The 23,382-nt window shown below is 37.6% G+C and overlaps 1 protein-coding gene across 4 annotated transcripts; it reads left to right on the top strand.

Annotated features, from left to right (window-relative positions):
* The first annotated feature begins 828 nt into the window (after positions 1 to 828).
* LOC117575073 (solute carrier family 22 member 3) lies at positions 829 to 23,355 on the top strand. 4 transcript variants are annotated; one of them, XM_034259166.2, is made up of 5 exons: positions 829 to 1,397; positions 19,238 to 20,184; positions 20,251 to 20,405; positions 20,476 to 20,644; positions 21,313 to 23,355. In XM_034259166.2, exons 2-5 carry the CDS (start codon positions 19,277 to 19,279, stop codon positions 22,298 to 22,300), a joined length of 2,220 nt encoding a protein of 739 aa, XP_034115057.1. In that variant the 5' UTR covers positions 829 to 1,397; positions 19,238 to 19,276; the 3' UTR covers positions 22,301 to 23,355. The 4 variants fall into 4 exon arrangements, with proteins under 4 accessions (XP_034115057.1, XP_034115056.1, XP_034115055.1 ...); XM_034259165.2 differs by lacking the exon at positions 829 to 1,397 and adding an exon at positions 4,008 to 4,683; XM_034259164.2 differs by lacking the exon at positions 829 to 1,397 and adding an exon at positions 6,783 to 7,557.
* Positions 23,356 to 23,382: the final 27 nt, after the last annotated feature.

Genomic DNA, 23,382 nt, shown 5'->3' with positions numbered 1-23,382 from the left:
GAGTGTTAGAGAAATTCTAGCCGAATTCGAAATCTAACGAAAGTATTTCATTCCGGCTACGAATATTATATGTATATATGTAAATACATTATTATCTTCGCAAATTTTTTTCAGTTGAAATTTAGATCATGAACGAATTATAAAGGTTATAACGTAATTAAATTTTGATGAGAAATTAATATACAAATGTATGTATATATAAAAATATAATATAAATTATTATATATAAAATGTTACCAATTGTTGATTTAATCTCAAAGCTTATATCTCAAATAGTTGAAGGATAAACACAAAATACGTCATGATCATACGTTATCTGGCGTTTCGTGCAAAAAAACGTGACTCCTTATTAATTGAGTTTGGTTGAAAACAAGTTAAAACTTAATTAATAAATTAGTTATTAAATGCTAATCAAATGCATATGATGTTTTTTTTTTTTTTTGGTTTTATAGAAAGTCATAAGTAAGTATATCAGAAGAAAATTGATCGATATTGTTTTGGAATGTTCACTAGGGTATAAATGATGTTAGTAAAAGTTAACCGTGTGATAAACAAATTTGTCAAAGAGTGCAAATTAAAACGCCATGCACGTGGCTATGCGAAAATTTCCATGCTAGTTAATAGAATTACCACAATTAAGCAGAACACGTTAGCCGGTTAGTTATAGTCCATCGGCTGTTTACAGACTCCTAACCGCGTAAGGGAAAGAAAGAATCAGCAGAACCAGTCGGCCAGTTATCGACCATCGGCCGGCTGCGTCATCGCTAAACTGAACGTGCATACGAGTGTTCGTTCAGTCCGCAAATCGACGATCGTCGATCGCCGATTGTTAATCGCCGATTGTCTAGGTCTGTTGTCGCGCCGAGGCATTTCTGTTGACGTCGCTTGGCGCGCGACCTCAGTTTCAAAAACGGTTTTCATTTTGCAACAAGCGCTAAATTCTTAAAGTAAATAAGCGCGCTGTATCGCAGTTCGCAATTCGCCGTTCTTTTAATTTCACTGTTTATTAACATAAATATTTGTTCAATATTTATATACAGTTATCATATATTTCTTTTGATGCCAGTTGGCGACATTGTGCTCCCAGTGTATGACTGTGTATGTGTGTATGTGTAGAAACTACTAGAGTTTTTTGAGTTTTGGCACTTTAAGTGAAGTGTGAAGAAAACAAGCGAAACGGGATTGCGATCAGTATCCGATTTATGCTCGCTGTGAACGGACTTCGGTTAAAGATCGAGATTCTGACAAAATTAAAGAGAAAGTTTTTTCAAGAAAAGGATCTTCTGAAAAAGATATTCTGAGCCCCAGCAAGAGAGCATGATTCCGAGAATAGCAATCTGATCCTGACTGGATATCAGCGATTACAAATCAATATTAGAAAACAAGTACTAAATTAGGTAAGTGCCATTAAAAGAATGCCATCCATAATAACAAAATATAGATAATTAAAATGCAAATCGAATTAAAAACAAGTAGCTGTCTATAGGTTTAGTGAATGTGATTATTTTTGCTGTAAAACAAATCAATTTGTGTTCCATAATTAATCTTTTATATCGTGTAATACACCTAAAAATAGTATTTCACGATTTATTGCAATACTTGTCGATTAAAGACGATTTTAGTATTTGTGGTTAACAGTATTTACATTCAACAGAACTCAGTGATTCTCTCTCTGTGTGTCAGAGAAAGAGATGGGAATAGTAGATGCTGTGAAATCTTCCAGTTAATTATTGGAGCGCATTGTGGGAAAATACAGAGTCAGGGGGAATATACAAAAATCGGTGGCGACTTCTCGCGCGATTTACACACGACTTGGCGCAATGAGCCGAGATCTAATGAATAATGCAAAAAATGAATTAAAGAAACGGTTCTCGCATTTAATAAGTGTACGAACATGAGTATGAATGCGACTACGTACTTAAACCCGTATGCAACCGTATTGGAGAAAAACGTGCTTTGTGTTCCGCCCACTGATTGGGGTCACTAACTGGAGAAGGAAAATACGCTCGAGATGTCTTACTCAACGTTCATCGTCGATCGAATGCGATTAGCAAATGTTTAATATTACTAAAAAGTCCCACTTTAATCGATAAACAATTAACTCGGCACGTGACAGGTTCACAATTTTCCCTCATTATAGATCCACTTAAGTAAATATTATGACTAATATCGGGTACGAGTACTTCGACTCGAAATCAACTGGGAATCTTGTTAGTACGTCATTTTAACATTATGATTTAACCTGCAAACTGCGACACTTAGTTAACAATTAGTCAGGTTGTTGTTCTGTTTTTTGCTTGGTGAAAAATTCCAGGCCTTTGCCATTTTCTTTCCTCTTAATGCATGACTAATTGCAGCATAAAATTAATTAATTGGACAAAAAACAAGTGCATGCTATTGACAATGCGTGTGTAGTTAATTGCATTAGATAATGCAACAATGTATGGAACCCACTGTATAATGAGAATTATACATAATACATAGAATATAGTCTATTTTATTGTCATGCTTGTGCATTTTTTCCACCTGTATGCAAATGATGTAAACAAAGCGTTTTCGAGTTGGGAGCTGCACTGTAAAGCAAAGTAGATGGATTACCCCTTCTTATGGTAATTATATGATTATCTTAGCGCAGAATTCAATGTTAATTATCAAATGGAATATGAGAGATGTTAATTGGTGGGAAATTCTTATGTTTTTGCATGAATGCAATAGCGTGTCTAATAATACTCAGATCTATATCGTATAATCATAAATTGCTTCAGTATTTTACAATACTAGCTTACCGAAATCCCATCTTTAAATCTGTACTTTCCTCGAAGTACCAATGACAATAGTATTTGGCTTAGAGAGAGAAACTAACTGGCTAAGCAAACACAAGTGTAAAACGTGCTACAAGTAACGTGTTGTGCTCATTATATGTACATATGTATATATTTCAAAATATTCAGCAAGACCTGGACCTGTGATAATTGTTAATAAATACTAAAATACAGGCACAAATTTTGCTGAAATTAAAACAAATAAATGTATTGCGTGGAAGACAAAACAAATACGTTTGCTTGGCAGTTGAAGCAAAGCAACAACAACAACAAATACAACGACAGCAACAACTGCAACAACCACATCAAAGAAACGAAGAAAAACACTTAAGCAAACGAAATGAAATGAAAAAGAAATGAGATGAATTAAGATGGGGAAGGCAGAAAGTGAATAAAACATTTGTTGGCTGACATGGCGTATGAGTACTAGTCTTTCTCTAATTTCGTACTTGTTGCGTTGTGTTCTGGGTTGAATACTCTTACTGCACACAAGACTATATTTTAAAGTGATGTGAATGTTCGACTATAGTATACATTAATTCTCATATGTATTTGATTCATACAATTGTGTGTTCGTTTGTCAGCTTTGGAGCTTCAATATTCATTGAGAATTTAGCTTATCATATCATAACAGAAAGGGTATTCAGTATTTCACAACATAGCGACATAAGTTCATACTAGTTTTTTTTTTTGGCAAACGCTGCTCTATTGATTGTGCTCCTCCTCGAACAAGAGCAACCACACAATAATAATATGTGCACAACACTTGAGGTGGGTGTGTGATTGTACTTGTGCTTCTGTTTGGTGTTCGTGTAAGTGTGTGTGTGTGTGTGCGAATAGTTTTGGCAGCAACGAGATTAGATCAACTACTAGTAGTACAACATAGAGCGGCGTGATATACTCGGGACGGTGCCCTCTCACAGCCACAAGTGACGTTGGCGTCACATTGGACGTAAACTTGAACTTGACTCTGAGCATTGCCACGACCATCCGCACGCTTGCAACAGATTGCAGCATGCAGTCGCAGATAGATTTGTATGCTAGCTGCTTGATGCTTGAATGCTGTTTAGGTGTTTCAATCTATAAATATACTGACATGATGCTCGCGACGCTCTTCCTTTTGAGCGTCAACGGAACGAAAGAACGGCCAAAAAAAAAAAAAAAAAAACAGTATACAAGCGGAAATCTCAACACTTGCCACAACGCTCACAATTCTGTACGAAGACATACACGGGGCCCTTACGGCAGCCTCAGTGCGACGCAGTGGCCGTCTTGTGATTACATCAATAGCTGTGAAATTTGAAATTTATTAAACTTTGCATCCAGCGGAAATAGATCGAAATTGAAAAGGCAAGAAAATGCAAAGTGCTGCTAACTTGTTGGCTTGATTTAAAAAGGCAGAAAAATATAATAAATCAATTGGCTTGTGCAGTGATTATATAAAGTGCAATCGCATATAGCGAGAAGAAAAACAACAAAAAACGAAATTACACAATAACAATTGTGAATACCTTAAATACTTGTTGCAAACTCGTACTTGAATATTCAGTGCAATTCGCTTTAAAGCCAAATGAGTTTCATACACCCCGATGCCAGCCTAATGGGAACCAACGGCAATCCTCTCACTGACTGTCGTCTGCAAGTGGATGAGCAGACAGAGGAGACAGAGGAGCCCGCGGAACTAGTGGCTCATCTGCCCCCAGCGATTGTGACAAGCATCAACAGCAACAACAACCACAACAACACCATCAGCAACAGCAATAACAACAGCAATGAGTTCACAGAGCTGGGAGATTCGACACGTGGCAGCATCTCACTAAACGATAAACTTGAGATCAAGATTGTGATGCTCAAAGTGCAGGTTTGTTTCGTGTCTGATCAAGCTAAATAACTAAATAACATACATATATAGTCGTATTAAGAATCGAGCACTACGTCCGGTTAGGCACTTAACGAGTGAATCAAGCTGAGTACCAGAGCCTACAACTCCTGGGAACTTAATCGCAGATACTTATTAACTTCACAAACGAAATGAGTACGAGTATGGGAATGACTACGGGTTATTGAACTCACTATTTCTCTCTCTCTCCCTCTCTTTCTGGGTCAAATATTCACCTCTCTCAAGGTTATTTGATCGACACACTTTTCTTAATAACTGAGCTAAAGATCATCATCTATAACTGGTTCAGAATGCAGAATAGCTGCTCCCACTTTCCATTTTACGTATTTTGTTCAAAAGTACGATTTAACTATTCGTTCATCATATAACTTATAACTTTGACAGTTTGTTGCGCAAGTTAAGCACTGAAAACAAGAAGCAAATACATATTGCGAAAGTCCATGAAAATCTTCAAGGATATCGCAGAACTTTGCGTGTCTCTAATTGTATGTGGCAGCAGCAATTTGCATAGAATACTTTAATAGCATTTTTGTTACGCATACGCCGCATGTAACAATGGGGAGTACTAATTTGATTTCGAAGTTAAAGACCCAAAGACAAACAAATTTGAGTACAACCTTTAAACTCATTAAATTTCTAAGTAATTTTTGTTGTCTCCCTTTTTGTTGTACAACATAAACAAGTTTCGGCTTGGTGGAATGAGAGCTACGTGGCGTATGCGTAATCAGTGCAAAACACGAACTTCCATCTAATTTGTGTGCAGCACGTGGCAGAAACAATTTTTTTCTTGCTTTTTTGCTGTTTTACAAATTTATTAGCGGTTGAATCCTAACCACTCGACCTGTCATTTTCATCGAATTAAATTTGTAAATAAGCAAATAAATACATAAATAAATAAATAAAATAGCGCTAACAACTGTGACATACCAACAATAGCATCTTAATAAATTATTTTGATGAATTGATATCATGATTAATAGATTCCAGCTCGAAACTCTTCAAAGTCTTATTAAGCACAATTGAAATTGTCGATGTAAGTTTGTGCTTTGTAAAGATTATACAATTTCTTGAATTTCCTTCATTAGCATTATAAGGTGAATCGAATATGTATACATATATATATGCATGTGAATCCTAAGCTTAAACTGTTGGATCTGTTGGAATTCAGTTTTCACTCTTTTAACATTTTAAAGTTTCTTAAAATTTAATTAGAATCGGTTATTTTCTTATAATAAGTTTGAACAACAACTTTTTTAGGGTATCATCTATTTGAGTATTACGAAATCGCGACCCTTCCCATATTTTCTCGTCAACTTGTGACAATCACAATGACAACTCTTTAGCAGCAAGTGAGTTCAGTCAGAGCATTGCTCGGAGTGGCACGTGCGTCACCAATTTGACTGGAGTCGAGGATTATCACAGGCAATTGCGAATTGTTGGCAAGAACTGAAACTATATTTACGGCACGATAACATGAATGGAAATGTTGGTTCAAATACAATGTACGCATTCCAATTATTGCTTTGCCAACATAATTAATTTATAAATGCTTAACTAACTGTAATTAGTAGTTGCGAAAAACAAATCAGTGCCATGCAGAGATAATATCCACCTTCCAGGGGATTAGCAATTCCTTGTAGGGAATGGAATGGAGGGTGCTGCAACAGCTGTAGCGAGCTGCCAGAACTTCAAAGCTCCAACTTCATTTGACTTCGAGTTCGTGTAGTGAAAGCGAAAAGCAAAACCACGTGACATTTTGGCCATGTGGAGCCGAAACCTTGGTCATGAATGAAGCCAGAAGTCGTGTAGTGGGAAAAGCTTTCGTTTTCCGTTTCGTTATCGTGTCGCTTTTGTTCTCGTTAGCGTTCTCGTTCACGTTCACGTTCACATTCACGCTTTTGCTTTCACATTGGCCCCTCGGAAAAGTGCAAGGAAAAAGGCAGAGGTGATGGCGACGACGATGGCGAGCTCGGCTGTCGTGAGCTTTTTGCCGCATTTCGGGAAATCAGTTGCGCGTTGGGCGAACGCCAGTACGATACAAAAAGCGGACGCCGCAAGAGTGTGACAATTTGTCAAACTAAATGCAGTTGAGCGCGTTTATGGCCAATGGCCTAACTATCAAACTGTCCTAATTTCGCAAACTCGTAACTGAACTTTTCAATTCAATGGCAATGCTAACTACTTTATACAATTCCAATAAACCTTAAATATACAGGGAACATTTTAAAATAGCTAAATTAGTGCAACTTCACGAGCTTCACCTTGTATGTGGAGTATATACATAGTTCATTGGAATTTGAAATTTGAATTTGAAAGTGAAAACGTTTGCAAATTCTTTAAAATTCATTGTGGGCTTTCACTCTGTACTGCTTGTGAGTGTGTGTGAGTGTGATTGATATGTGAAGATGCGTGAAGTGAAACAGCATGGCAAAAAGATGCAATAAATCTGCGGATAATTGACGTTTAGCGGATTTAACTTCCGGACAACTTCCGAATTGCCGGCTGCCTTTCATTATGCCTACAAACATTGGCTCTGGCTTCGGCAGCGGCGGCGGCGGCGGCGTCTGCAGCAGCGGCAATAAAAACCATGTTGGTCATGGTCATGGCCATGGTCAGAGCGTGCTAGGCAATGGCACCACCAGCAGCAACGGTGGTGGTGGTAACAACTCCGCCAGTGGCAGCGGCAACAACAGCAACTCATCCAGCGAAAAGTTAACGACACAAGCAACGAGATGTGATGAGACGCACATCAAAGCCACTGGCGAGGATGAGGATGAAGACGAGGGTGATGGAGATGAGGACGAGGACGAGGATGAGGATGAGGAAGAAACAACGGTATTTAAATTCATGCTAGAGATAAGTGCCATGATGAACTCCTGCTCATAAGCATAGTCGGCTAATTAGAAAAGTGCTGCCATAGCAGAAGACAAATTGTGCGTGGCCAAGATAAGTTTTTTGGGGTGACCTTTGAGGGTCTTGGGTGGCAAGTATAACAAATTTCAGTGTGTGTAGTTTGGATATGGATTATAGGCCCAGCAACTCGGTAAGCTGCCGTTTAGCCACACCAGATACTCAGAAGTCATATATGCCTGGGGTCTGGGGATTAGTTGATTTCATTTGCGAGGCTTACAAAGTTGTGTCTTTTTGGGAATTTCAGGGTGCGTCTGCGTGGACTCTTCTGAGAAACTTTTAAAATGTATATTTAAATTCTCAGTTAGTTCTACGCACAGAGTAAAGAGTACACTAACGACTCCTGCCTGACAGCACACTATTAATCAAATCTTTTCTTCTTTAATTATTCACGCAATTATTCACGCAGCTTATACGCAATTCAACTTCGCCGAATAATAAACTTTAATAAGGGAAAAGAAAACGCGACATTTAAAGAACTTTCGCTTTGCGAACAATTGCAAGGGCTCCTTTTATTCTTCATAAATAAATAACTATAGAGACACTTAAGAGTACCTTTGTTGTTGTCCTTATTCGTTGTGTTGTTTACTTCACCTTCCTTATTTCCTTTTGCTTTTGCCTTTTAAACCTGACGGTGAGCTGAAGATTTGCCGCGCTATCTGTGTGCTGCAATCTAAGGATATTTTTTGTATTCTCCTTCTTTCTTATCCGCAATTTATGTGAAAAGGCCTTCAATATCTGTATTTGGCCAGGCTTCCTTTTCGCTGGCTTGCAGCTGTTTTGAATGTTTAATTAAATTCCCTAACTTCTATGATGACATCAGCAGAAAGAGTCAAGTAATATGTATGTTAGAGATACAACTAGCTGCTTCTATTTTATACCTAAATTTACACAGAGCTAAAGTACTCTCCTCACTGACAATCAGAAGAGGGAATTCGAGTTGAGCTGTGAAAATCGTTACAAGTCAAAAATAACGCTGTGACGCGTTTTTTAAGATAATATTTGCATAGACGTCGGGAAACAAAAGAGGAAAAACTAACTGGAGAGCAGACACATGTCAACTTGACAGTTGCTAGAGTCTCACAGGTAATTTCGTTAAAACGGAGGCAACTCTCGCTTATTCTAATCAGCAATGAAGCTGCTCATTAGAAATGCCTGCGCATGGCGGGAGTGTTGTAATAATTCTTTAATAGCTCAACTGAAAAATTTCACATGTACTTCTCGTGTATGCGATGTGCTCGATTTTGTATATAATCTATCTAGAGACTGCCTGGGAGATTATGCAAATCATTTGTTCTTTGTGTTTTTCTTTTGCTTTTATGGTCGTATTTGCATTTGTGTATATGCAAATTATGTAAAAACACCCAGCTAATATATATTATAATAAACGAGCATACATTTATGGTCATGCTTCGAACAGCATCGGAAATCAAGAGCACACTCTTAGAATCTAACTAAGAAAGAAAAGATCATAATTGAGAAGTGTAGCGAACTAAAGTTTGAATTTGTAATTCGTCTAGTCAAGAAAGAAGAACATGCAGTTTGTTTGTGCCCATATATTTTGGAACATTTGTTACTGTAATTGCACAGTCAGAAGAGTTGTAGGCACTGATTGTACCCAAAAGTGTTATGTCCAAAGTATGTCATAAAAGAGACAGATACACAAACAGAAACACAAACACACTCGTGCATAGACACATACTCATGACCATAAAAGTAGAAGTAGCACGCAAAAAGGACGCTTTTATGGTACGAACAAAAAGTTTGGATGTCAACCCAACCAAAACCAAAACAATGAGGCAACAGCTAAATTAATTCTGCTTTAAGTTGACCGCTAAAGTTTTCACTGTGTCTATCCGAAAAGCCTGCACTTTGGGTTAGGTCAAAGGACACTCAAACTAAAAGGCAAACTTCACATTATTGAAATGTTGAAAAGCAATAAAACTTTGGGTTCGTTCTTGAAGAGTCTCATGGATTATTTTTAATGAGAAAATACAAGAAATGAATTAAACAAGCGTGCTTTTTAATTACGTTTTTGACTGGCTTTTCAATTTCAGCTGCTTTTGGACAGTTGATTAACCTTTTAGCACGTTGCCCAAGAAATTTAATGCGAATACTTATCGCAAGTGTTGTAAACTTTACCGTTCATTGAACTTGAAGAGTTGAGAACAAGTTCACAACTCAATTGGGAATTCTGTAAATGGCAAGCCTGGATGTTTTCTAGAAGAAATCCTGAGCATAGTGCCACTTTTCGAAGTTCACGTTTAATCAAGCGTGGGCACAAAAATGCTTTGAAGTTTATGCAAAACAATTCCGTTAAGCTTTCACATAAAAAAGCACAGATTCTCGCAAAGAGATAAGTGGAAGTAGACAAACCATGAATAACGCTCTTTTTAGATATAAGATTCCAAAGATACTCGTACACCAACATCCTATACAGATTATTTCTTCTTCTTGGATAAGCTCAAATTATAAGTATAAAAAATGTCTTCGTTACATCCTTGCTGAGATAATCAATTGGCGTCGCTTGTGTCGCGCATTTGAAACTTTAATCACAGAGCACGGCTAACAAAAGAGATTGCCGGCAATTTATTTGGGTCTGGAAGTAGAGCATAAATTATGCTCTGATTTTAAGTAAAAATTGAAGGCCACACACAATTTTAGTGAATGCCACAAAATTAAATCTGTTTGCTACTTTAGAAGTAATCGATATTGTATATATATATATATGTTATCGATACAATATCGATAACTCAAACTTGTCAGCTGCAGCCAGCAGGCATTACACCTTTTATGTTGTTGTTTGTTTGATTGAAAAGCCACTAATGCATGTTTATACCATATAAGCTTGAGTAAGTCCACCACGCACCGCGGAAGACTTTCATACGATATCCAACAAATTGAATAGCAAACACAAAACAAAAGCACAAAGAAAGGATAACTGCGAGTGTTGTTTTTGTTTTGTGTTGTTGTTGCTATTTGACTCTATGAGCGACCGAAGCGATGACACTTTACCTCTTATCATCAAGTATTACTGCATAATCTTTCAGAATATTGATATTATTAATTACCCCAAGGGTAAACAAAATGTATGCTGTTGACTAACGAAACAACAATGCTTAAAGAAGACAATTGTGTAAACAAATGACAGAAAATAAGTAAATAATATGGCAATTAAGTATTGCCCCGCAACATCCTTAAAACAACAGGAAAAGCAATTGCAACTTCGAAAAACATTAAATGGCAATTGAAATATTTTCTGCTGACAGACAGAGGGACGTTGTGAAAGACACTCGCAGCTCTCGCAATAACGTATTCAATGTACCCACACTTACATATTGTGTAATAAAATTATATTGCATACTTTGCAGCTGCGTTGCGCAATTTACTTGACTGACAAAAGAGAACAAGAGACAGGGGCTTATTAGATGATGGGGGCCATAATTTCGTCTTGTTTAGGATTCATTAATTTGAGGGCACTGGGGCAGAGACCAGTTACGGAAATTGAAACTTGAAAATTCTTAATCTAATGTAATTTGGTAGGCAGCAAAATTAAAAGAAAATTGAATTTACGTTGAGCAACGTTAACAAAAAATGGCAAAGCAGTTTCATTTCGTCTTCGCATCTTATTATTTAGCTGACTTTCAATAATTTTGCGGCATATGCGACTTATCGTTAATACTGAAAGGTTCCTTATTGATTTATGTGCGTGAGACATGCAAATTTCGATTTTAGACAGTGACTCAAAACTCAAAACGTATGCAAAAACCTTCAGATAGGATCTACAAATTGTGATTTATTTTATGTCTTTTTCGACTGAAGATTTTTTATATAAATAGTATGAGATTAAATAAACAAAACTTTCACTGTTTGATTCATAAGCGGATTAGTATTTGAACTCTGAATCGAACCATTAACAGCAGCTGCTGTTGCCTATTTGAGTTTCCAAAGGTCATATATGATGACGGGATTGAACTATTAAAGCTCTGGCTAAAGTCTTCTCTACTCCGCTCTCCTTCGATACAAACAAACAGACCGCAGATCTAAGTAAACGTGCCTACTTTGCAGTTTTCGAGGATTCTCCGCATAGTCTGCACTTAAGTTAAGAGAAATCTGTATATCAAATCAAGGTCAAATGATTCATTTGTTTTATGTTTGGGTTGTTTTGAATCTTGTTGTCTACACAAGAAGTGAATGGGAAATAAGTAAGAGGTTGGAACATGATTGTCGTTATCTTAGATATCCTACGATAATGAAACCATTCGCTTAATCACTTATGATACATTAAAAATACAAAAACAAAAAGCCTAAGTATATTTTGGTTAATGGTTGCTCCCTCTATATATAACTAACAGTACTGCACACCCAACTTTTGGATTATGTAATCACAGGGTATACAAGAATAACACGTTGCCATCCCTTTATTTATAAATTGTGCGTTTCTTTCGACTTCTTCATTTTCCATTTCGCAATTCGCAAATGTTTCGTTCAGCCCGCTGCTAATCAACAATAACAAGATAATCAAAATCAGAGGCGTAAACCTAATCCAAGGCCACCCAGGGAACGTAATGTTTTAAGGACTCGGATAAAAAATACATGAAAATTCCTTTTTCACCCCCTGTAGCATTACTCAAGAAGGACTATTATTAAAAGCTGTTGAGTGTGAATGGAGATACACAGCATCAGCAAGTCGAGCAGTCACAGAATTCAAACATTTATTTATACATTTGAAAATATCTTAACATTTTCTGGCAAAGTAAAAAAAATCAATTGAATTTTAGGTTGTATTTATAAGAAAGAGCTGCGAGCAGTTTGTCCTATAATAAAACAAATAAAAGATCCATTGGCTGTTTATTTCGTAACAAGTCAAGCCATATAAAATGATTCGATATTTTGGCTAAACTGAGCTGAAGTCAACATCCCTTTCTGGCCGCTTGTTATAATATTCTCGTAAATAATTGTATTTGGCCTTGCCGCAATTGAAACCCCTCAACATCATGGCCGCCTCTTTTCGGGAGCCGTCTCCAATTATGGTTCCTTTTTTGGGGATTAAGGCATGTGGTCCAATAACCAGGGAGTAGGTCTTCCTTTTCGGGCCCAATTGCGTCGCAACTGCATAAACAGTGCCTCACAAAATTAAATTTTATGCTCCATAACAATAATAAGTACTTTTATAGCCACCTTGAAGTTGGCCGACTTGTTGTTTACCTAATTGGCATTTGGCAAACAAACATTAAAACATAGCCAGAAAAAAATGAAAATAATATACTGATGATGCTGATAATAAAATGGAAACAGTTGTTCACACAATTCGCTGGCCGACATTTGGCTAAGCAGTAAGAGACACACGACAACGATTTGAATAATTCTTATGGATAACAGATAATTAATAAACTAATTCAATTAGAATCCAATAATTCTCTTCATAAATTTAACGATGCTTTGAGGTTCCAATGCAGCTCTTTGGTCATATTTTATTGACTTTCATTCGAAGGCAGTTTGAATATACGTTGAGGAATTCAAGAAAGTCCGTCATAAAAGAAACTCGCACACACACACACACACTTGTACTTGTACTTGTGTACACATAAATACGTATGTGTGTGTGTGTGTGTGTATGTGAGGACATTAATAACAATTTGGCATATTTTATGAATACGCCATGCTGCGCTAAATTGTTTCTACAGCCCTGCAGCAGTTGATGTTTTGCGCACTCGCATGAGGAACTCATCGAATACTCGAATACATGTTGTATAGTAAACACGTGCCACAGCCAGAGGTAACCAGAAGAATAAGCCAGAAGTGCACATCTGTCGGTATTACAAGAATATGGAAAGGCTCTGGGTATTATGTTTCCCTCTGCTGCAGCTGACAAAAGTTGCCTAATGAAATATTACATTCAACCTTGCCATGTCTGGCTCCATTCAACTCGCTGGCCCAGCGGTCAACTTTGGATAAGTCTATTTCATGCGTGCATATAATTAACGACTGCTTAATGCTTAAATTGGAAATACGCTTAGAACTCTGAAGCCGATGTCTCAGTTATTAGACTATCAATTGAATTTAATATACCCTAAATATATATCATTAAAGAAATACTAGTTTTATCAACAAGTTTTGTTGATGTGCTATCGTTGCTTCTATGTTATGTAAATATCTTGACTATTTCAACAAATTCTTGTCATAATAATAATAATACAAGTAAGAACGCTAGAGTAGAGTCTGCTCGACTGTAAGATATCCGCCACCTAATAAAAGCAGACAAGCTCGTTACAATTTTAAAAATATATAAAGTTAAAATACCAGAAACATACAATTATATATATACTACGATATACGGAATACTATTATCTTCAAAATATACTATTAAGAACGAAATATACTAACATGTCAACAAAATCAACTAAGTCAAAATTATTTCATAAACATTTTCAATTTATATCTGATCGCAACGAAATTTTCACGAATCGAAAATACTGTAGTTCTTGTTGTTGCACTTGAAATTCGATTAATTTCTACATATCTATATAGTCTCGTGATCAAGAATATACATATATACTCTTTGGGATACCTTCCAGCACAAAGTTAAAAGAAACAAGGATTATTTTGTAATTTTAATAGAGAATCTTTTATGCATAACCAGTAGATATGTTTGTAAAGTGATTTTCATCAGTTGTCGATTTGTTTTGATGTAAATGCTTCAATAAGCCAATCTGTTGCTCCCAAAAGGCTGCAACTGCTTCAAGCCACAGTTGAACTGGCTTAGAGGTGCCCTTAAATGAAAATAGATTCGTCAGTTAGCTTTTCGTTGAAGACGACAACAGCTTGACATGACAATGACAGCCTCGAGAGCAGGAGATGGAGTAGCATGGGCTAAGGGATGTGGGGTATACAGGCACGTGTGTGTATGTGTGTGTTTTTGCATGTACATAACATATGTGTGTGTGCGTGAGCGTTCAAGTGTGCGAGTAAGTTTGTTATGGCCATCTTTGAATTTAGCATGCAGCTGCTTCAGCTTTGTTCCAATTAACTTTGGCGCCCATTGTTGTCAACAGCTCAAAGCAGATGAGCCTGCTCAAAGAACAACAATACCTGGGCAGGTATATATACATACATATACATTTATATACATTGTATACACGTGTCTAAGTTAGAGAGGAAAGTAACCCAAGTAGTGTGCTGTTTGCCGCCTGACTTAACAATTGGCTAATCAATACCTTAGAGTAAATGTGTGCAAAGGATACACCTGTTAATGATCTAATAAACAAATTTATCAATTAACATTTAATAAGTTAATTAGCCTGAAGCTTTGATTGATAGATATAGCTAAAAGATACCTGATCACACTGCCTTAGTCCTTCCCTTAAAACAAATAACAAATTCACGACACATTAAAAAAATATATTTTTCCATTCATAATAAATGAATAAACAATTTTTGTCACGAGTATTGAAATGGTGTTAATATATTTCATCAACTGTGAATATTGATTACGACATCTCTTACATGTTATTTTCTGGGGGGTTTTGAAGCTCTAATTAATTGTTTATAGTTCGATTGTACATTATTTATTAGTAACTTAATCAATGGGAAAGCCTAAGTGACAAGAATATCCCACAAATTGCGGTTGTAATTCGCAATTGATTCTTACCAATTCTTAGAGAGATCAACTTTAGGATGAGCCTGCGAATATTCATTAATTCTATATTGAAAAATATTTGAGAAAAGCGAGAAAAATCCATTACAACGGAGGTAAGCAATTTCAATTGGTTTCCTAGGGGAATACCTTCATCGTCATAACATTCGAAAGAACTCGGCAAACGTCTTGAATACAAATAGAAGGTATAATGCGACAATACATTAAGCTCATTTTCTGTGAATTTCCTCGAAATGTACTTGTATTGAGTTTGTTCAAATAACAATAAGTATGCTTGCAATTTCAGTCTTAGCGCTTAGCTCAGCAGTACAATGCTGTAAATACTCAATGCAATTAAATATAAATACCCCAAAGCAATTGATATCGGAAATTCAATTTCCTACCCGAGTTCAGTATGTTCTTGCCATACTTCCAAGTGAATATAGAAAACAAAATACCTAGCTAACTAGTTGAAATAGTTGTGCGTTTCCTGCAAAGCCCAAAGTGACAACACCATGCATTCATTTTGAGGCAGGTCAGGGGAATGAGTCTGTTCCGTGTGATTTTAGAGTGATGTGGCCATCAATCATTGAAAAAGCAGACATAGCATACTGCCATCTAGGCAACAGCTTATGAATTATTAATGGCTGAATTATTTGTTTTTTTGCGTTTATTAAAATTGTCAAATCGAATAAGTTTCAGCCTTGCAAACAACTTCTTGTCGGATGGGAGAAAAGATTATAAGTGAAAATTCAATTTAAAATGCATTAAAATGTAATAAAGCCAAAATTCCCATTGAAATCGGATCCAACTAATCGGAAGCAATTCAAAGAAGGAAGTTAAGATTAAAGTATAAGTTAGGAGATTATGGAATTGATATAGTGACATCTGATATGCAATCTAATTATTATTGTTGGATTTAAACTTTGTAAAAAAACGCTAAACTGGAATTGTACACTCGAGTATACATTATTCATTGCCGATCTTGCGGCTGGAGTAATTGAAAGTTAATAGCCACTGAGTAAAAAACGATTAACAAAATCAATTTACAAGCGATATAGCGACACCTTATTGCGAGTAGAATGTTAATGACAGTTTGGCAGGCGAGCATCAATGTCACGCCCACAGCGACACGCCTTTCAATCAGTTGTCACAAACAGTTAGGATTTCTCGAGCGCTAATTGGTGTGCGGCACTAGAGGCGCACGGGACGTATGAGTAATGCGTAATCCGTAATCTGTAATATTCACACTGTTTTCCCTTATGTAATAACTCGCACTCAACCCTTGCAAGGAAGTTTATTGAACCGTCACGTGACCACATAATAAAGTTCATTTATCGTCAGCTATTTTACGACTGACAAACAAAAGCAACAGCCGACAATAACCACAACAACGACAACGACAGCGACAACAACGACAACAACAAAGACAACCGTCATTAACCTTCAAACTACTGCGAGTATTTGCGCAAGTGTCGCCCCGAATATATCAATAAGGCGATTAAACAATCAGACTAAAACAATCGGCCGTTAAATGAACTAACTTATTTGTTTATTTAACTCAACAGTAAAAATAGATTCGAAACTTTAACTGGATCTATGTATAAGCGGCCCTTGCATATTTAGAGGCTGACTGACGACTCTGAACTGTGGGCGACCTTCAGATTGAGTTGTGTTTCTCAATTTTAGCCTGGTATTTTTCAGTTTATTCAAGGATTCATGACTGTGATATAATCCATATGCATAATGCATATATTTTCAATGTAACATGTGTATTTAAAGGTCGATTTACTATAGCTATGAAAACATTCTTTCAGACTAACCTACAACACTAAGATTTCATTATTCTTAAGATTTCATTATACTTTAGATCAAATTAATTACTTGAGACTTCTATTTAAATATTGCACTATTAATTTGAACGTGTTGAGTTTGCTTGTATTATTGTCATTCTCTTCGACTGAGCTCATCAGTTAAATTTTGTAAATTCATTTGTAACCATAAGGCAACATTTTTACGTACTCGTTTTACATATTATTTTATATATATTATATGATATATAGTATAGGGGCGAGTAACAATAAACCCTGCACGAAACGCATTTAACTGTTTTGTCTCACGAAACAAACGAAATACTACCGTATTATGAAACCAAAAAACAGAAGAAAAAACAAACAAAAACAACAAGAAAGTAGGACATCAAGCGAGAAGATGAGAAGAAGTAAAGCAAATATGATGCGCAATTGTTTGGATTGGTCTTTCGAGGGTTGCAAATGAAATTCCAGTGAATTCACCTGCAGAACTCCCCAACGTTTGCAGCTGGTGTGCCAAGGACATTTGTCAAGCTCCCAAAGTCGCAAAAAAATGACATCAAAAAACTTTACCAACTGAAAAATGAAGAAAACTCTTGTTTGAGACTTTCCGATAGTTCTGCAGGGGGTAATTATTCAATTCGAATGCCTAACTTAGTGATGTAGTAATATTACATTCTCATTTATTTTTTATGCTCAATCAATTTACTATTTTTGTGGTATTCTTGAAATGTTTAACAAGACAAACGACATGGTAACTTCTTCCCATCGGAACGCAGGCAAATGTATTTTGTATTTTTGTAAACACAATGCAAAGAAGAATATAGTAACCCAAGTATTCAATATTCCGAGTTGTGCGTTCATTTTGACGACCTGATTCGCGACCGGCCAAGGACATGACAGCAAAACTGCCTCCTCCAGTTGCCAGCTGGCAGCAGCAGCAGCAGCAGCAGCAGCCACAAACGCTGCCGGTTACCGCCTCCCAAGTCTTGGTTCAGAGCAAACTGTGGTGTCCTTTATGTGTGTTGCCTCTTCTGCATTGCAATCATGTCATTGATAGCCAGCTCAAGGGTCTGCGTGTGTGTGTTGATGTTGATGTTTATGTATATGTGTGTGTGTATGGGTGTGTGTGTGTGTTGGAGTGGGAGTGTGTATGCTATGAATTGATATGTAGCTGGCTGGCTTTGGGGTTTTAAATTACTTGAAGAGCACTATAAATAGAGATTGGTTAAAGGAGATGAACCGAGAATTGGTTGACCCAGGCGCCGAATGCAATTTATATTCATTTTTTCTCTGTTTTTATATCGCATCAGCTGTAGCTTTCTTTATAAAGTGTCCTCTTCGTATTCCTATAACAGATTCCAGACGATGTGCTTAAAAGCAGGCACAGCAATTGCACTCATGTCGACTTGAGATATTCAAGCAAGTGTCCTTAATCTCCCCATCTTAAGCGAGTTCATGAATGATTGGTGCAACAACATTTTTATATCGTCTGAGAGGAATAAGATTTAATAACTGCATAAACTTAACTTAAAGTAAATATAAAAATTATGCGAGCTCAACAAATTTTGAGCGAATGTGTGACACCTGATGCCATTAATGTATTATCATATCTCAAACCAACCTTTAAGCTTAACAACATTATCTGATATCATGTGTGTCAGGAAGTGATAAAAATTTAAACAAGAAAGAAAGCTACAGGCGGGTCTGCTGGACTGTGAGATACCCGCTACGCATTTTGAATAAAAGCAAAATAGTGTAAAATAGTTTATTTAAGAATATTCCAAATTAACATACCACAAAAATATTAAAAATATTCCTGAGGTACATATATAAGATATTGATACAGTATTCGATTTCAAATATACCATAGACTGTAAAATATATTATACTTGATTGTCAGCCTAGTTGTCCTTAGGATTAATTAATCCAACTTAATACCTTGGTTAGTCTCATAAATCACAAGTGAAAAAATAAGAGAATTACATTGGAGGCTATGTATTTATGTATTAATTCAAGTATGATTTAATGCAGTCTTATTAATTGTACATTTTTTAGATAATATAATAATATCAATATACTTTAAATGCAAAGATCTGAGCATTGACTTTTACGATTAGTATTATATATTAAATCTGCTCTATTCGCTCTTTTGCAGGCTGAATCACCTTTACTTCCCATTAAGGAGGAGCAGTCTATGCCCAGCAGAGTCCAGCATCCCGCCAGTAATCCACACATATCAGCAACTCCATCCCAATCCTACTCCGCGCTAGGCACCAAAGCTGAAGCTCCACACACGCCAACAGTCAACGAGTGTCGTCGTCGCAGTTCGCTGACTTTGCCGCCGTCGCCGACTGCAGCCAACAACAACACCAGCTCACTCAATATCCTAGATAGCGAAGCCAATAACAACAACAACAACGACGACCACAACAACTACAACAACGAGGAGGAGTTCTACACCCCGTTGGGCGGACAGACACCAAATCACAAGCACACGCACGACTGCAAGCTTTATCCGCACGACACCTTTGCACGCCTGGAGGGGAAGTCGGCCAGGGCGAACAGCAAGATGCAAAGCAAAGTGGACGCAGTGGGTCGCATAACTGGCCAGTGGGGCAAGTGGCAGTTGCGGACCGTTCTATTAATCTTTCTGTGCAAGATTCCTTCGTCATGGTTTATGGCGTGCATCATTTTTACGGCGCCAGCGCCACGGCATGGCGAATTCTTTTGCAAACCGCCTCCAGAATTAGGAGCCCAGAATCAGACGCAATGGATCAAGGTGTCGCATCCACAGAAGGAGGAGAAGGAGGATCAAGAGTTTACCATTGACTTTTGCAATGTATATCAGGATGCCCAGGATCACGCACATCACTACTACAACTATGAGGACAGCGCCCAGGAGCCGCGAGTCTGGGAGAAGCCCCTGCATCGCAACTCCAACGTCATCCCCTGCACCGAATTTCAACACGAGTCCGACTATCACTCCGTGGTGACGCAATATGATCTGGTTTGCTCGCGTGATATTCTCGTCTCGGTGACACAGTTCTTCCATTTGTTCGGAGTGCTAACTGGCGGCATTTTGGCCAATCATCTGCTTAAATAGTAAGTTCATTAACAACACTTTCTCCGCCATCTTTTTCACTTACTTATTCTACGATCACCTCACAGCTTTAGTCCACGAAGTGTCATGCTCTTTGGCATGATCACTCAGATCTTTTGTGGCAATCTAACGGGTCACGTGGCCTCCTATGAACTGCACGTCTTCTTCCGCTGCCTCTCCGCCGTCTGTTGCGCCCAAATGTACACTGCAGGTGGCATGATCAGTAAGTTACAAAGACATATTACATGTCTAAGTCTTGCCACCATTAATCTTTGCTTTTTTCTTTATTCCAGTGTCGGATATTACGGGCGGCAAGTATCGCACTTGCGTCTCGACCCTTTTCGAGCAGTTCTGGTCCATTGGGGTGATGATGCTGCCAGGAGTGGCCAGCTTCTGGTCCAGTTGGTCGCATCTCTACATGGCGATCTCATGGCCAACAGTGATCCTAATCTACTTGTGGCAGTAAGTGCAATTTTTTTATACCTGCTACCCATAGGGTAGAAGGGTATTATAACTTTGTGCCGACAGGAAATGTATGTAAAAGGTAGAAGGAAGTATCTCCGACCCTATAAAGTATATACATTCTTGATCAGCGTCAAGAGCCGAGACGATCTAGCCATGTCCGTCTGTGTGTCTGTCCGTCTGTCCGTGTGAAACACTGGGTCTCAGAGACTATAAGAGATAGAGCTATATTTTTTTTCGACAGCATTTGTTATGTTTGCACGCAGATCAAGTTTGTTTTACTATTTTTAGCCACGCCCACTTCCGCCCCCGCAAATCAAAACCTAGAGTTACAAATTTTAACAACTATTGTGGTTATGATTCCTAAGAATTTGGTTACGATCATATAATAATTGTGTAAGTTATTAAAGAAAAAATGTGAAATGCCCGCTACTTATTTTGAATAAAAGCAAAACAGTGCGGCATTACTGTTATAAAATATACCAAATAGTATACCAACAAAATACGGAAATACTTCGACGGCCATATTTGATATATCGATGAAGTACTACATTTGAAATTCACCAGATTTTTAGCCAAATCAGCTAAGTTCAGTTGATCAATTTATTTGAATTGTTGAATACTTGTACTTATGTGTGCAATATATTAAACATTCCTCTCTTCCATAGATGGATACCCGACTCTCCGCGCTGGATGATCGAGCGTGGTCGTGTGCAGGATGCCAAGAAGATACTGCTCGAGTGCGCCGAAATGAACGGAACGCGCTACAATCTGCCGCACGATATCGACCAACAGTTGGAGCTGCAGGCTCAGACAGCGATGGATGCGCCGCCTCCTGCCGGCTGGTGGACCATCTGGAAGGGTGAGAAGGCGGTGCGGCACATGATCTGCGTGCACCTCGCCTGGTCGCTGTACATCAGCGTCTACTATGGATGTCTGCTTAACATTCGCTCCTTCAGTCGCGAGCACTTGTACATCAACACTTTTGTCGCTGGCTTCAGTGAGATGTTGGGCACCTTCTTCGGTCTGTATCTCATCATGAATACCACACGTAAATGGCTCTGGGCAGGCATATTTAATATATTGGCTGGGTTCTTTGCCTGGTGCTGCTGGCTGGTACCCAAGCCGGGTGTTGTCTCACTAGATGCAAATGTGGCGATGCTGATGTGCACGGCCATGGTGTCCAAGATGGCCATATCCACTTCGCTATCCATATTGACAACCAGCACAGTGGAACTCGTTAGTCCAGAGAAGCGCAAGATTACTTCATTTTCGACAATTTGTTGGGCTCGCTTCTGGCTGCTGGGTGCTCCGTTTATCGGCTCCACTGTCGTCATTGGCCAACTGATTCCGCAGACTTCATACACAGCTCTGGCCATCATTGGGGGCATCTGTATGTCACTGATTAGCAGTCCACGTACACATCCCATTTCGAGGCCAGCCTCGCCGGTGTCGCGTGGAACTCAAAACATGGCGACACAGTTCACAGTCATCGATGGAATGGACAATAAGGGCTATGTGCCAAGCTCGAATTCCAATACCATCTATGCCGCCAATACTTTTAGGAAACTGACCACACCACAATCAAATCTACCTCCACAACTAATGCCCGGTATTTGGACGACCAAGATGAACGAGGACAGTCCACCAATGTGATATGTTGCACATAATATGAGTACAAGCTTGTGCCGAGTGTCGATGGAGTGGGTGCTGATAGCAAAACAGCTGTTGAGAATTATGAAATTGTAGTAAACATGAGGATAGAATGCTGATTTTGATCTAGCATAGTATAGAATTATCTGGTGATTTGATGTCCTGCAAACCAATTACGCAATGAGTTGACAAGAGTTTTAGAGTTTTGATATACTTACCTTACTATCGGGGCTAACTCAATTTTTTTGATAATTCACATTACCAAAACTTTTTGCTATGTCTAAGTGTATATATTCAAGCGTTTTTCGCTTTGAATAGTGACAGCCTGTTCACTCCCTTTACAATAAATCGAGCACAATTTACAAATGAACTCAACTGAATGAAAAACAAAACAACAATAACTTAAATGCTCAGAAAATGAGAAAATTATATAAATACTATATTATCCTAATGGCAAAGATACATTTTTAAGTAGACACAACTTTTAAGCTTAAAGCTATACAATTTTCAATTAAATACAAAAAAGACGCTCGTAGGAAAAACGCAAAGAATGATTCAATATTTATAAGTTTTAGCAAATATTTCAAAATAATTTTCATTAATCTAAAGTCGTAACATATGCTGATAGACCTCACATCGAAAAGTCTGGGAAACCTTCAGCGCAGCCATAAAATAGCATCGTAAGTTAGAAAATCAAATGTGGAACATGCTGAGAGAGAATTCCAGTATTATTCTATTATCAACACATGTGTAATACCTGAAGTCTCCACAATATACATTATATCGTAAGATTGTTTCCTAAATCATAGCTAATATAACCCCAATTTTAATAATATGAACTAGAGAAGTCCTCTGAGAATCCCGAAAGCTGTTCCACATTAAAGTGATTGTGTTGCAAACACCTGGAGAGAATTACATGAAAAGACATATAAGTAGTTACACATAACTTTTACGATTTAATTAGATAAATAATAATTTTAAAACTACTTACACATTTAATTCTGATTATTTCAATACCATTACGTATTATAAAGTACATCATAATAAACAAAAATAAACAAGCAAAAAATTCGAATAAGTTAAGA

This window comes from Drosophila albomicans, chromosome 2R (assembly GCF_009650485.2).
Source record: "Drosophila albomicans strain 15112-1751.03 chromosome 2R, ASM965048v2, whole genome shotgun sequence".
NCBI lineage: Eukaryota > Metazoa > Arthropoda > Insecta > Diptera > Drosophilidae > Drosophila > Drosophila albomicans.
Note: the sequence above shows the minus strand (reverse complement) of the source record. Positions and strands in the feature narration are given on the sequence as shown.